Source organism: Colletotrichum tamarilloi (assembly GCF_030869305.1).
Source record: "Colletotrichum tamarilloi strain Tom-12 chromosome Unknown Scaffold_28.1, whole genome shotgun sequence".
Classification (NCBI taxonomy): domain Eukaryota; kingdom Fungi; phylum Ascomycota; class Sordariomycetes; order Glomerellales; family Glomerellaceae; genus Colletotrichum; species Colletotrichum tamarilloi.
In genome coordinates, this window is record NW_026849411.1 from 441057 (window position 1) to 455624 (window position 14568).

The 14568-nt window shown below is 54.7% G+C and overlaps 4 protein-coding genes across 4 annotated transcripts; 2 read left to right on the forward strand and 2 right to left on the reverse strand.

Moving 5' to 3' along the window:
- Positions 1 to 2761: 2761 nt before the first annotated feature.
- On the forward strand, positions 2762 to 6838 carry CTAM01_08319 (uncharacterized protein; the record flags this gene model as incomplete). Its single annotated transcript, XM_060524339.1, has 1 exon — positions 2762 to 6838. One exon carries the CDS (start codon positions 2762 to 2764, stop codon positions 6836 to 6838), a length of 4077 nt encoding a protein of 1358 aa, XP_060381182.1.
- A 230-nt stretch (positions 6839 to 7068) lies between these two features.
- Positions 7069 to 7359, forward strand: CTAM01_08320 (uncharacterized protein; the record flags this gene model as incomplete). The annotated part of the gene is made up of 1 exon (XM_060524340.1): positions 7069 to 7359. The coding sequence occupies one exon, from the start codon at positions 7069 to 7071 to the stop codon at positions 7357 to 7359; it is 291 nt and encodes a 96-aa protein (XP_060381183.1).
- Positions 7360 to 8248: 889 nt separating this feature from the next.
- On the reverse strand, positions 8249 to 8534 carry CTAM01_08321 (uncharacterized protein; the record flags this gene model as incomplete). The annotated part of the gene is made up of 2 exons (XM_060524341.1): positions 8249 to 8263; positions 8355 to 8534. 2 exons carry the CDS (start codon positions 8532 to 8534, stop codon positions 8249 to 8251), a joined length of 195 nt encoding a protein of 64 aa, XP_060381184.1.
- Positions 8535 to 11367: 2833 nt separating this feature from the next.
- CTAM01_08322 (glycosyl hydrolase family 47) lies at positions 11368 to 13329 on the reverse strand (the record flags this gene model as incomplete). The annotated part of the gene is made up of 2 exons (XM_060524342.1): positions 11368 to 11487; positions 11674 to 13329. The coding sequence occupies 2 exons, from the start codon at positions 13327 to 13329 to the stop codon at positions 11368 to 11370; spliced, it is 1776 nt and encodes a 591-aa protein (XP_060381185.1).
- Positions 13330 to 14568: the final 1239 nt, after the last annotated feature.

Consider the following 14568-nt stretch of genomic DNA (forward strand, 5'->3'; position numbering starts at 1 on the left):
GGTAGGTAGGCACTGGGACGGGTGGCGAGCGGTTCTACCGGCTGCGACGGTCAGCCCTGTGAGAAGAAAAAGGTTTGGACCAGTGCGGCAAACTGGCGAACTCCTGGAGGTGGTCTATGTTTTTTTTTTCTGGTGAGAGGGGGGGGGGGGGGGGGGGTGGGGGGGGGGGGGGGGGGGGGGGGAGGGGGGGTGGGGAGGGGGGGGGGGGGGGTGGGGGGGGGGTGGGGGTGGGGGTTGTTTGGTGTGGGGGGGGGGGGGGGGGGGGGGGGGGGGTTCAAGACTTGGATTGAAGAGATCCCGCCGGGTAGATTACTCGGTACTCGGAACCCAGGCGAGGCATGGTAGCGAAGATGGCGAATTCTGCCCGTGGGATACGCGGATCAACGAGGAAATCGATAACATGACTTGATATTCCGACTGGTTGGCTCGGGTGGCCAACAAATTGCAAGATCACGGGTGGGCAGGATAGCTCTCCAGATTACAATTCCTTTTCTGCGCGGTGGGCATTTGCAACAGTGCCAAAACTTGGGGAGAAGTTTGAGGGTAGCAGTGTATGCGATTCTTGTAGGAGCTATAAAGCGATACCGAAAACTCAGATTTCAATTGGACGAGCTATCGAGGTAGCTAGGGAGATTGTAATGGTAACCGTGGCATCCCTTCCCATACCGTTAGAGGCGCTCAACGCTCAGCACCGCGTAAGAAAACATTGTGCTTTTATGATGATTCTACAAGACCAGTAACCTGCGTACTTTGGTCAATGACCGTTCGGACGATTGTACTTGATTGAGAATGCGAGTACGACAAGGCTTATTTCGAGATGCGTCGTTCTGCAGGATGATGTGCAGCTATGGAGCACTTTGAGCTGTGAAGCAACTGAGGCATGCACTCTGGGAAGCACGGTAAGGTACCTAAGCTTTGCTCGCAGGTTTGGCTGCAGGTCGCATGTACGTATTTCTTCAAGACACCGAGGAGACGGGGCATCGGATAAATCGGTACGTATCGTCCATCCCGATCCGACTTCATCTCCTCAATTACGCCGGAAGAGATGTTCCTGTTTCATCTTTTCTTTTCGGGACACCTCAGGGCACGACTCTTCTCCGTTGAGTTGAGCGCAAACTGCCACTGCTTTCAGTCAATACATCCGGACGGTATCGAGCCCCCTTTCGATGATGATTGTGGTTTCTCCTGTCGTTTCCAATTGGACGACTTCCTATCGAAAGGAAACTCTGGACAAACCATCAGCACCCCCTTGGTGACCCTGGGTGGTCTCTTTACGCTCGTCTGCGTGTCCCTGCTAGCTGCAGATCGCTCTCCAGTCTCCACGTTCTTCTTCTGTTGGTTGAGTGGAGTGGAAGCAACACCCAGCTCGCAACATGGTCGGGTCTGTCCGTTTCGCCGCACGGCAACTGGGCAGCATACTCTAATGTAAAGCAGGCGGGAAGGACTGAAGAAGAGGAAGAAGAAGAAGTCTAAGTGGACTCTTTTTCTTTAGTCTGGACACTCTAACACAATCGCCAGGAGTCGAGGGGACCATACAAGCACACGTCGAAACCGGGGTCTGTGACACTCTGTCACACAGCCGCCACACGCGGCAGTTTCACCGTGCCCAGTCAGGACCAATAACATTAACCTCCCGTTAGCCTCCAATGCCTCTCCCGACGACCTCTCATGCCCTCCATCCAATCGTCTTCAACTTCCTCGACCTCGCCCGTTCAGCCAGCCTCACATCCCCCACGGGCGCCCGACCAACCTGCTTCTGAAACTGGCCCGTTGCCTCTGCACGTTTGTCTCCCTAGGCCGTGCTTGAAGTCTCCTGGCAAAGGCGACAAGTCGTTGTCTGCCAAGCGGCAGTAACATATCCCTCCTAACCCCGTATTGGGATGAAAGCCACCATCAGAGAACTTGGAACGCCGAGGTGACAGAAGACAGCGACACAAGACAGCTCGGCACGATCTTTGATGGGCAGGCTGGCAGGACTGACTGGCGTACCACCCGAGCGGCGTCTTCCCCGCCCGCCGCTGCCCCTCCACCCCTCTTCTCTTCTTCCCTTCTAAGAAGCGTTCCTGATTACTTCTCTTATATCATGCGAGAACCTGTGATCGTCCGCGGGGTTGGAGCAAGGCTGTTCCCTTCCTTTCTTCTTCCGAGCCCTTAGATTGGGTCTCTATTCCCCCCCTTCCCTTGTTCTTAATATTCTTATTCGACTGTTACCGACTTGCCTCACCCTGGGCTGGTACCAGTCAATGAGAGGCTGACTTGAGAGAAAATCCCATCCGGATTCCCAAACATTATTCATGCAAAAGTGCGCCTATAGAGTAACACGGCGCCGGGCAACTCTTCCCTGCGGCTCATCCAAGGTTCCAGTTCGTCAGACAAGCTAGGTCGTTGCCACCACACACTCTCGCTCCGTACTGGCTTGCTGGCTTTGCTAGCTACCACTATCTTACTGCCCGCCTTCTCCGCTCTTTTCTACCGTTCTTCGCCTCAATTTACTCGCAACAAGCGCGCTCTTAATCCCAATTCTAATCCAGAGGATCGACAAACACCCCGACCATTGATCTTCGTTTCCTCCCGCTAAGGGGGCGACCCAACGAGAAACAAAACAAACAGAGCCGCTTGGGACATCAAACACCACAACGACACTCGGAAGACGATGAATTTCAGTTGACGCTAGACCCCGTCTCCCTCCCCTCAGCTCCCCCGACTGGACTTGTCCGTTGCTCGAGAAGACCATCTCGCCTGCGTTTGTCTCCTCTGATCAATGGCATCTGATGCGAGGGCCAGGGCAAACGTGCCCCGCAGAGTAGGCAAGCAGACTACGAATGGCATGGACTCCTATCATCGTTATGTAGCAGAATCAAATACGCCGCCGCCGCCGCTGCCGCAAGGGGACATCGTCGCCCGGCCGTACACCAGTCACTCCCGTTCCTTTAGCACGCCGCGTCCCTCAATAATAGAACCGTCTTCGTCAGGTAGCAGCAGCGATGCCGATAGACCAAGACCGCTACCGGTGCCCGAAATTACCATCAGTAGCCCAGGAAAACCGCCGAGGGCCAACCCTCGATACTCATTGACGCCTCGCCAGGCAACTTTTCCTCCGATAAATGCTCAAAGGCTAGCGGTGCCAGGAGTGAGGCCGCCTCCGCCCGCGCAACAAATACCACCGGCCCCACGAATACAACGAGTTCAACCACCACGTCCAATCGCCTCGACACCACCAACCACGGCCGATTCTGATGACCTACGAAAACGAAATGGGTTAGTCGACGTCGCTCTTCCGTACCGACCGTTTTATCTCCAAAGGAGGGTCCTCAGCTCGTTTGCGGTCCTCTTCGCCGGACTCATGGTAACCGTAGAAGCCGTGTTGGACCTATCAAACAAAAGAGGAGGACTCGGTTCGCCAGAGCATGGGTTCAGATATCTATGGCAGTACGGTTCGGCCTTCATCTTCACCTGTATCGCCGCATTATGGGCGAGACCCGAACACCAGGCAAAAGCCAGCGCGCCGTGGCTTCGGATGGCAAAGGGACCTGCGAGTGTGGACAGGACCCTGATGCTCGACTACGTCTTCATATTCGAGCCATGGACCATTGCGAAAGCAACAAAGAATCGGGACTGGCTCGTTGCGGCCACGGCGTCTGTCGGCCTGACGCTCAAAATCATCATCGTCATCGCTGTGGCGCTCGTCAGCCCAACGTTCCAGATTGTGACTGCTCGAGGTGTGAGTTTGAACCTACACAACACGTTTGTGAACGATCCCACTGGGCTACGGAATGCTGGTGCCCTGCCTTTCTTCACAATGACAGCTCTCCAGACGAAAGGCCTCAACTTCCCAGACGGCACTTCCAAAGAATTCGCTTTCCAGTCATTTTCTGCGGACTTGCCCGCGACAGCTGAGCTGAGGACCAATGTCGACGGCTTCCAATCCGAAATCGAGTGTGAGCCGGCACAGTTCACCTTGAACGGTGTCCAGTTCATCCAAGCTTCGGACGTTCAGCTCAACGCCACTGTCTCGACTCCGAATTGCACCTTGACGCAAACCATTCCGAATATGGCGCTGATTGGCTTCACACTTCCTACCTTCTTCATGGCATTTCAGGCTGGGACGTGCGGGAACTCGCCCTTCCCAGACGATGGGAGGGTGGTCGTCATGACGGGAGCCATCCAGATTAACGAATCCAGTGTACCGACGGAGAGCGACATTTTCAATGTGCCCATTTCGGGTGCTGTTTCAAGGTCTGCAGCACTGATATGCCGTCCATCGTACTTCCTCACCAGGGTTCATGTCACAAAGAACAACACGCAACTCATCAAGATCGAACGGAACCGCTCTGCAACGAACAAGACCCTCGAGCTGGTTCATCCGTGGGACATTGTACAAGGACACTTCAACTCCTATCCCACCGATTCGCAGATCCTCGCAGCGATACCAAATATCAATAGTCGGTACCCCGGCATCGCCATTGTTGCTTCCGACGCCGTCATGAACTCGGCTGTCGCTATGCAGATCAAGGACTACGGGCTTCCTCCGATCGAGACGTTCCTGAAGACGGACAACCTGACCCAGATCTCGACAGCGTACTGGAAGCAGTATACTGCTCTCGTCGCACGGAGCTCACTGATGGGCGAGACGCAAGAGAAATCTACCGGTACGGCCATCATCATTGGAGAGCGGCTCAATGTTCGCCAAATACCAGCGCACCTCCTTTCTGGCCTGCTGGGCTTCGTTCTAATATTAGTGTTGGCTGCAATTGCCCTCGCGCCAGCAAAAGGCTTTCTGCCCCGCGACCCAAATACCATTATCAACATGGCCACCCTCCTCGCTCACAGTCGCCAGCTTCTTCAGTGTCTACGCGGCACCGGTGCTGCCGACACATCAGTCGTACGAGAGAAGCTGCTCGGCACGAACTACTACACCGGCGTCGAACCCTACGAGAAGGCCGAAAAGGAGGCGAGAGGATACTTCAAGATCTTTGGTGGCGCCCCGCCCCCTCAGAACCAGCCGGTCGAGTTTGTACGAAATGCCGATTGGAAGCATCCGCTGCCGCTAAATCCATGGGCAAGGTTCGCCGCCGTGGTGACTATGATTGGCATGATCGTTGCCCTTGAAGTTGTGCTTCGTATTTCCAACGCACACGCCGGCATCGCGACGATCAAGGCAAACACCGACAAGCATTTTCTATGGACAACAGGGACCGGCGTCATTTTCGGTCTGGTGGTGCTGTACCTCGCCGCCGCGGACTGTGCGACCCGATGTCTTGCGCCGTACGCAAAGCTTAAAGAAGGGGGATCCTTCGAGACGACGGTTCACTTGGACTTCATGGACAAGTCCAAGCATAGAATCCTGTTCGATGCCGTCAAGACGCAAAATATCGCTGTCGTGTTCACCACCACCGCTCTAATCGTTGCGTCGCTCCTAGCGACATTCTCTGGGGCTCTATACAGTACGACACCAATCCCGTCTACGCGGCCCGTCAACCTTCAGACCCTCGACAGCTTCATTAATGCGTCCTCACCTTGTCCGACCTGTACCACTGATACTCTTCTTGCCTCCCTGATCCTCGACGCGAACCTGACCTTCCCATCATTCACCTTTGAGGACCTCAACTTCAACAGTCTGCAGCTATCGGAGCCCCTCGATATGCAGGACGGCGCCGGGACCATTATCGCAACGGTGCCTGCCCTTCGCTCACGGCTCGATTGCAGACTCTACCCGCAATCCGAGATCAACACAAACTTTACTGTCCCTGACTTGCCGAATCAGTTTTCACAGGACATGAAGGTCAACATCGCCGGTGAGCCGTGCCTCGATCCATCAATCCGGTCCAACGCCGTCTTACCGCCGGGCGTCTCCCCCTCTTCCGTCTTCGGCGTCGCTACACCACGGTCTGCTGCTTCGTCGCAGTGCTCCGATTTCACCTATGTCTGGGGTCAGCTTTCCGACAGCACCCCCATGCAGGTGGGCTACATCTCAGCCATGGGCTGCAACGAGACGCTCGAGACTGTAACGGCCAAGATCCGTCTCACGGGCGCCTCACTACACGTGGACACAACCTACCCGCCCATCGTACAGGAAAACACCGCCAAGCCGATCAAGTTAAGACTGCTCCCGTTGCAGTACGGACTCCTCGCCAACCTCACCACGGGCAACCAGCTCGATCCGTTCTTCAGTTCACTCGTCACATCGCGATTCGCGGTGCCCGCGGGGAACCTAGGCGATCCGGGCCTGGGCAAGAGCGGTCTCGTAGCGGATGCCATCGTCCGGCAGCACGGCATCTTGCGCGCCCAGAACCTCAACGTCAACTCCCGTCGTCGCCTCCCGGACGTGACGGCGCAGCAGGTCATCCCCGCCATGCTCGAGTCGACGTCCGTCACCTCTCTGCGCCGTCTGGTGCAGGACACCGCTTCGACACGCATCATCCAGTCCGTGCTCGGTCTCCTTGTTGCCTTAACGCTCGTTGCGTGGCTTCTCACGCCCGGGACGGATACCATCCTCCCGCGGAACCCGTGCAGTATCGCTTCCGTGGCAGCGCTGCTGGCCGACGGCAATGTATTTGGGTTCTTGGGCCGTGGGGCGGAGTGGCAGGCGACGGAAGAGATGAAGCGCAGCTTCTTGGACGGGAGCCACTCGATGGGATTCAAGATTGGGTATGAGCGGGTGAGGAAGCGCAGGGGCGCGGAAGACGTCAATGGGGTGAGGGGAGACGGGGATATGGCGTACGGCATCAACGTCAAGCGTGGGGGCGGGTGGGGTGGAGGTGAGGATGTTGGGCTTGGGATCTTGGCGAGGGTGAATGGGGCGCAGAGGGGGTTTGTTAGGGGATGGGGAAAGATGTGAGTCCCTTCTTATTCATCACCTGATGTTTTCTTTCTTTTCTTCTTGTATTACATCTGGTTGGTTCGTATAGTAGCCTGTGACCTTTTTGGCGTTTTTGTTTGTCCTGGGACGAACTTTTTGGGAGCGGGATGATACCACACGCGAGACTTATTCTTTTGGAAGAAGAAAATGGGGAAAACGAGAACCATGGGGAGTCTCGGGTTTGAGATCATGGGTCTCTTTTCATTTGTATGTACTATTATTTGGTATTAGTACTTTTAGTCTCTTCAATGTTTACACATTTGGATGGGATTCCTTGTTTCCATGCGAGGCATAGAAGAAGTATCACGCCCGGTGTGTGGTGCTGTGAAGGGGAACTTCTTCCCCCTTTGGATACTGTCTTGGAGTCCCGTCGCTGTGATGCCAAGTCTATAGTCGCAGCAGGGAATCGTTACTGTAAAGTGTGCAAGACTGCAATCTGGCGAGACTTGATCCGATTGCGACAACATACAGCTTACTCGCAATTGAGTAGTTACACGTAGCTAGAGAGATGCGATTGAGATACCGATACAGAGAGCGGTCCCGAATGTAACCTCTCCCCATGAGGCTCACAAGCCTCTCATTATTAGAGGGGGCTCAGCACTAACTCTTACTTTCTTAGCAGTGGCGCTGTCAGCGACGATAAGCAATCTTCCGTTAAGGCCTTCGCTGTCCCGTGTGCTGGTTTGCCCACCGTAAAGTGCCCAGCACCCAAGTGAGTCTTGATCCCGGTGCCGATCGATCTCGGCAAAGTGGGTTTCGTGCTGCGTGTGGTCGGGTCCCTCGGGTGAGTTGGGTCTCGGGGGTAAGCGGGGATGGGGAGGATGCCGATTCGGTGGGACCGAGGAGCCGTCGGGGATTTTTGAGGGGTTGGGGATGGATGGGTTTGTTTGAATGGAGGTATACGTGAGTGTATAGGAAATGGATGGGAAAAGGGGTGTGAAGGAGGGCGTTGGGGTGGTGGTTGGTGAGGTGGACGAGTCTTGGCTGCGGGAGACGAGCGCCTCGAATCGTGTCTGGGGTCTTGGCGGGTTATGCGATCTTGAACGGACGAGAGAGGCGGGTGTGGCGCCGGGAAGGATGGGCGGACGTCACGGCAGATGGGCGATCATGGGCTGCATCATGGACTTTGGGAATGGCAGAGATGTGTTGTGTTGCGGACAGGAAGAGGTAGTATGTGGGATTTTTTTCTATGCTGTTTTTTGTTCAGGTTTGGATATCATGCTGTGTGGGTTCCATCGCTTCTCTCCGAGCGCCTTTGTGTGTTTTGCCATTTCATGATGGGTTTCCCGTGAGTGATGCGTCTTGTTCCTCGTTCCTGTATCTTTCCCAAAAACTCCAAGTCTTTCCAAAATGGGAGACCTTTCGAATGCTGATCTGATGGGTATCGAGTTAGCCATGAGGGTCCTTGAAGAGGAAGCATCAGCTTGAAGGGCACACGTACCATGCGTAGAAATTGGAAATCATGTCTGTGGAATGTCTCGCAGTGCCTTTAGACAATGCTGCAAGTGCATCCGAGGCGCTTCTCGGGGTCGACGCTGGGGAAGCCGACGCAGATGCGGCCCTCGGCCTCGCAGTTGACCCTGGAGTCGCCGCAGACGGTGTCGGTGCAAGGGCCGTCGAAGCGGGCGGCGACGGTGGCGGCGAGGAGGGAGATGATGGCGAAGGCGGCGCGCATTTTGGCGGTTTAGCTGTGTTGGTGTTGAGTTGGAGGTGGAGAGGAGTTTGGATGGTTGTGAGAGAAGGTTGAGTTGGAGTTGTGTGGGTGAGGTGGGATGATGATGGTGATGGTGATGGGATGGCAGGAGTGAGAAAAGGCGGGATGGTCAGCTTCTTCTTATACATCAGTTTACAACGGAAACTTGCATCTTGAGTCAAATCTACGGGATGGAGGTGATAAACTTTGGAAACATTATGCCAAGGCCTCTGGGGGCATGGATGAAGGGTCTGTTGAGGTTGACACCGCCCTCTTCCGTAGACTTGCTAGGTTGACTGGCTTGTCTCTGCAAGAGGAATACCAAGACTTTGGCTAGACCAAGACTAACCAAGAGTTTGCGACTTCTTGGAAAGTGCTCGAGATCTGCTCGATGTGGTTACAAGGAGGATGCTATTTTCGAGGTTGCTGGTATCCGTAGCGGAGCTGTCCTGAACCACTTGGTCAGTGAGCAGGTGGTAAAAGTGGTCAGGCACATGATTATGCTTCAAAGACCGGCCAAAATTACAAGTGTATGGAGTAGTGTACTGAGTACTGTGGTATTGTGGATTGGCTGGTGGCCTAGGTTGTTCACCTTGAGGTCCGTTCTGCGTTACTTGGCGTACGGCAAAATCCGATACTGTCGACTCTAGATAGCCTATCTGGTTGAGTACGGCGTAAAGTTCACGGAGTAGCGAAGGACGGGGGCCAGCAGGCTGTCCGCAAGTTTTCGCTACTGTTGCTGCACCGGCTTTGCTTGGGGGTGGGTGGTCTTGGCGCCTGCGCGGGCAGTGTTTGGGGCTATTAAAAGCCCATCGAGTATATGAGCTTGATCTGTGCTCTTGGCGATGAGGTGTTTCCAATCCCCCTCTTGGCGGGCCTTCCGTTGGCTAGGTATCCTTAGTAGGGGGCTGCAGAGCTGCTCAGTTCAAAGTCCGCTACCTTAAGTATGGAGTATTCGTACGGATACATCTCTACAGGCACATTGGCTAGCCGTGTGTTGCTGCCTCATGACGATGATGGGCGGGCAATTTAACGGGTAATCAGCCGGGGAATTTACTCTTGAGAGATTTGATGGACGTGGTAATGTGTCGCGTGAGTCTTTTCCCTCTTCTAGACTCGCGTCTTGGCATTCTTTCTGCGAGCTGGCAACTATCCGCAATAGGTGCTTCGCGCCCGTTGAAATCTAAACTTTCGTACTGCGAGAGGTTCCATAGGCTAGAGAGGCAACAAAAATGGGGAATTAGGGGGGGGCGCAAATGGCGCACTTCCCCAGTGGCTTAGGGTTGTTCTCCCGTCAGAGGGCCTTGGCTACGGCACTGCTACACGACTCAGGCGCCCTCGTCCCGGGGTTAGTGACCGCGAGTAAGTCGTTCGTAGTGGACGGCCGTGCCCAACAAATACCAAGATGAGATAAGATCCTGAAGCCTCATATTGCAACTAGGAAGTCGCATGTTATTTATGGTTGTTATGTGGAGTCAACTGGCCTACAAGCCCTGCTAATGGGGGGTTTGAGTTCTAGAATCTGTTGGAGCTAGGCGTGGCTTTGACATTTGTGTGTATCCGTAGTCTGTGTCTGTAGTGTGACGGCATGTGGGCTACTCCGTCTGCTTGGGTTTGACAGATTGACGTGCGCAAGCGAGAGTGAGGCACGGCAATGTGAATTGGACCAGGCGAGTGAACGTATACAGGGTTTTAGGGGATGTTTTTATTTCTGCCTGTAACTTCTCCCCGGTGGGAAAGGAGGTGTTCATTTGATGATTAGTCTTCACGAGCCTTTGGGCAGATGGTGAAACCGAGCTCCTAGACTCTACTCAATCTCGGAGACAACCCTCTATTCTACAGACTCTTGCGAGAAAGCAGAGCAGGGCTACGAAGTAGTCTACGATATAGTACGCCCAGAGATCTCCTTTTTCAGCCGACGAGCCGCCTAGAACTCGATTACAAAACAAGCTTCCAGAGATCACCCGCAGGCCGAAATTCCAAGACCATAGTAATTAATAACGTCTGTACCATTACACCGCCCAATGTGCACTACCCCCAGTCATCTCGGTCCAAGCCCACATATTACCGGCCTGTATCAGAGTGCTCATCTTTCCTGCGATCTCCTAGTATCTACCGCCAAGACATGTTTTCGACTCATGGTCACCCTTGCTACGTTGGCTTCTCGACAGCCGTCTAGATCTGGGTAAACAGACCCGATGATTGTGGCATGGTTGCCAAGAGTGGCAAAATACACCCGTGATGAGTTGGTTCGTCACGATTTACTGCGGCTGCTTCGGGTGACGTACTGCGCAGGAATTCCAAGAGAGCCGCTGCTTCACAGCATCTTTCATGACAGTAGCCAAGGGCGATGAGCCATCTAGAGAATGAAGTCTACTGTTCGGGTGGCGGCTCAACACGGTTGAATAGCGATCAGTTATCATCACCGATGAGCTATGACGCTTCACCATGGATTAGTAGCGGTTGACTCGTGACATCGTAAAGACACCAGACTCATAGGCCGATCTTCTGCTCACGATCATCTTCCAAGATGGAGCTAGGTATCAAAGCTCAAAATGTCATTACTCGGCGAATCTATTCGCTCATACTCTGTAAAGATACACGAGTCCGGCAACATGTAAACCCACCGCACGTCCAGTGCCGCTTTTAGCAAGTCATGTATCAGACTCGCCCGATGGAATAGAAGAGAGCACAGATCAGCGGAGCTGTCCGCGCACCTCCTTTTCATCCTAACCCAAGCGTTCGGGATACGAAATCCGGGGTGAGTGAACGATGCCACCTATTCCTCAACTCTAACCATGTCCCTTGCACCAATTCAAAGGTGCCTCCGGAAGGGGTGCGCTTCTGTGTTCAGCACATAGTCGTCGAGGCTGATGAGGTCGGGCGGTGAGAAGACGAGGTAGAAATATTTCAGTGTCTCCGCCAGCCAGAAACTCTAAATAGGTGGTCATGCAGTGTCAGTCAAGCGGAATTTTTCTCTCTCTGTTCTCTCCCCTTCGTAATCTCCCGATTTAGAACGGAAAACTCATCCCTGCCAAAAAGGAATGCTGACATGGCAGGAGAATGCAAAGATGAGGAAAGAGCACCAGATAAGCAAAAGGAACATGACGAGAAAACTCACCTCCATGTAATCTTCCTTAGGCAGCGGATCCTGCTTCTGCGTAACATCCAACACCGCAGCATTGCCGTGCTCGACGAGCGTCCCGTTACTCACAGCCTTCCACATCTCCCAGGCCGCCTCTTGGAATCCCTGGTCGCCCGTGATGCGGTAGAGCACAAAGACACTCTCAATCGCCTCGGGCCGGAGGATATACCGCGGGTCCTTGGCCGTAGTGAAGCCCTTGGGCAAGTGCTCCTTATACTCCGTCTTCAACTTCTTCGCCGCGTCCCACTTGTCTTCGTCCCACACGCACGCGTCACGACGGTCGCACTTGACCATGTTGTACCGCTCCGGCATCATGCCCGTCGGCATGGCCTGGTAGGCGTAGTAGCACCCCAGCGTCAGCCGCGCGCCGACGGTGACCCACTCTTCTTTGCCCAGCACGCGACCGGCAAGGGCGTAAATGCCGCCGATGAAGCAGGACAGGTGCTCGCTTTCCGGGTCGAGGGAGCGGGTTCCGCCTGCGTCGACGTCGACGTTGCCCGAGATGAGGACGTTTTCGCCGCCGGGAAGCATGGGTCGGAAGAAGAGGGACTCATTGGCTGCTTTGAGGAAGTTCTCCGTCATGGTGCGGTATTTTGGTTCCGCACCGTTGAGGAGGGCGATCATCTTGGGGAGGTATTCGTAGAGCGAGTCGGCGCAGCCGCCGATAGTAAAGGTTGAGCCCGTGACGACGTCACGGTCGGCCATGTGGACGAACATGGGCCACATGCCAGGGAGTTTAGTCTTTTGCTGGCCGTCGTGGAAGAGGTCCATGACTTTGGCGGCGGCGTCGTAGTACTTTGGATTGCCGGTGAGTTGGGACAGGCGCGTCATCTCGAGGGATAAGGTGCCCGGTGACGCGGAGACGACGGAGCCCTCGACGATGAGGCCCTTGCCTGACTTTGCGTCGTTGAAGTTGATAAAGTCTACCGGCATGCGGTGCTCTGTGTTGAAGGCGCCATACAGCAGATCACCGAGCTCGGTAGCCTTGTCGAGGAGGACGCGGCGCCCGCTGAGGTCGTAGGCGGCCATGAGACCGCCGAGGTAGCGGATGTTTGTCTCAAAGGTGTTGACGCGGTCCGACGTGGAGATGCTAAAGTCAATCTTCGCGACGGCCGCGACAGCCTCCTCGAATTCCGGCTTGAGGCCCATGATCCACAGGACGTCGAGGGAGTCGACGAGGGTGGCGGCCCAGCCGGAGAACTGGTCCTTTGCGGTGGCCGAGATGGGGTTGAGAGCATCCTTCATCCAGGCATACTCTCTGTAATTCGCCCAGTTCTTTTGGAAGAGGCGCCGGACTTCTTGCCGGCGGGCTTCCCGGCGCCGGGAAGCGGAGAGGGACTCGGAGGCGAATCGGTGTTGCACACGGGGCAGGGAGCCGCGGCCGCCGTTCGGGACGCGGGTGAGCGGGTCTTGAGGCGGGTACTTTAGGTCGACGGCGGACCAGTCGAAGCTAGACTTTGGTGTCGCCGGTTGCCGAACGAGGCTTTCTGTGTTCATGAAGCGTTCCAGCATAGCTGTTTCTGTGCGCGGGTGTAGCCATGTTGTGTCGAGGATGTAGATGACACATGTTATTGTGATGAGGGTGAGGACGATGGAGCGCACCCGCGTCCAGCGGTATGATGTCCTCCCCATGACAAATGTCTATGTATGTCTGTGTAAGTATATGTGAATAAAGAGACGCGTGAATGAGAGGCGGCGTGATGGCCCTGGGGCGTGATGAGGCCTTCTCGATGGTTGAAGCCAAGCAAGGGAGGGAGACTGTGTGACACGGCTAGGTTCGAGTCATGGAAACGGTTCGGCGACGGCGGTGGAATGAGAGTGTCTGCCGTCTATCGAATACGAGAAAGGAACATGAAGTGTGACCAAGCAAGATGCGACAAGAAAAGCTGTGGTCTGTAAGGAGGGAACCGTTTACGGATGTCGCTGTCGCAAGCCCCTGATTGGGAATCTCATAGCAAAATCTCACCAGTTGGAGTTGAGGTGAGGTAAGGGCCGGCGGTGCAAGGCTAGGAGAAAAGGCGGTTAGGTGTTCACAACCAACTTTGACTTTTACCGAGCAAGCCTGGGCCAAGCCAAGCCAACGGGCGGCGGCTTTCTTGGTTAGATTTGTGGCGTTCCATGGAACTTGGAGCGACGTTTCGAGACGGTTGAGACATGGAGCTGAAAGTCAAAACACACGTGCCCCATTTCCCGCGTATTTCAGTCCCCCTAATTGTGAAAGCGACCCATCGAATTTTGGGGTCGTTTGTGTCTGGCGAACCTTGCTTCATCCCTGTCGAGAGTTTACTTACTAAGGTAGAATGATGGCCAGTTTAATGGGACGGACAAGACGCCGCAGGCAATTAAAGATTGATTCTCATCGTTCGGTGCCGAACAAGACCCACATTTTCTTTCGGCGCCGGAATTTAGTCACCTTCATCTTTCTACGGAGTCTGGACGCCGAGTAAGGCGGCTGCGGGATATGGAGAGCCTCCTGTATATCAAGCAAAAGATATGTATTGCCTAGGGTACTTTCGGCCTATCACTTTGACCCCGAACTCCGGGCAAAGACGCAACGATGCAACGTACATTGTAGACGATGATTTAGTTCATCCCGTGCACTTGAAGACCGAAATCTTCCCGGTCACATAAGTCAACATACCCACTTCCTGGCACCCCCCTGTTTCTGGCACCACAAAAACGATGGGATCACAACCCAACCTCCTCATTACTATTAACTATTGATCCTCAACCACACCCACTACAATACAGCTGCCAGCCTCACTAGGGCATTCAGAGTCGCTGGATTCAGCCGTGATAACCTCCTTTTCACCCGCTTCGATTTGAGCCCGATGGATATCCCTGATGTTCGCGAACTTCGTATTGGGATCG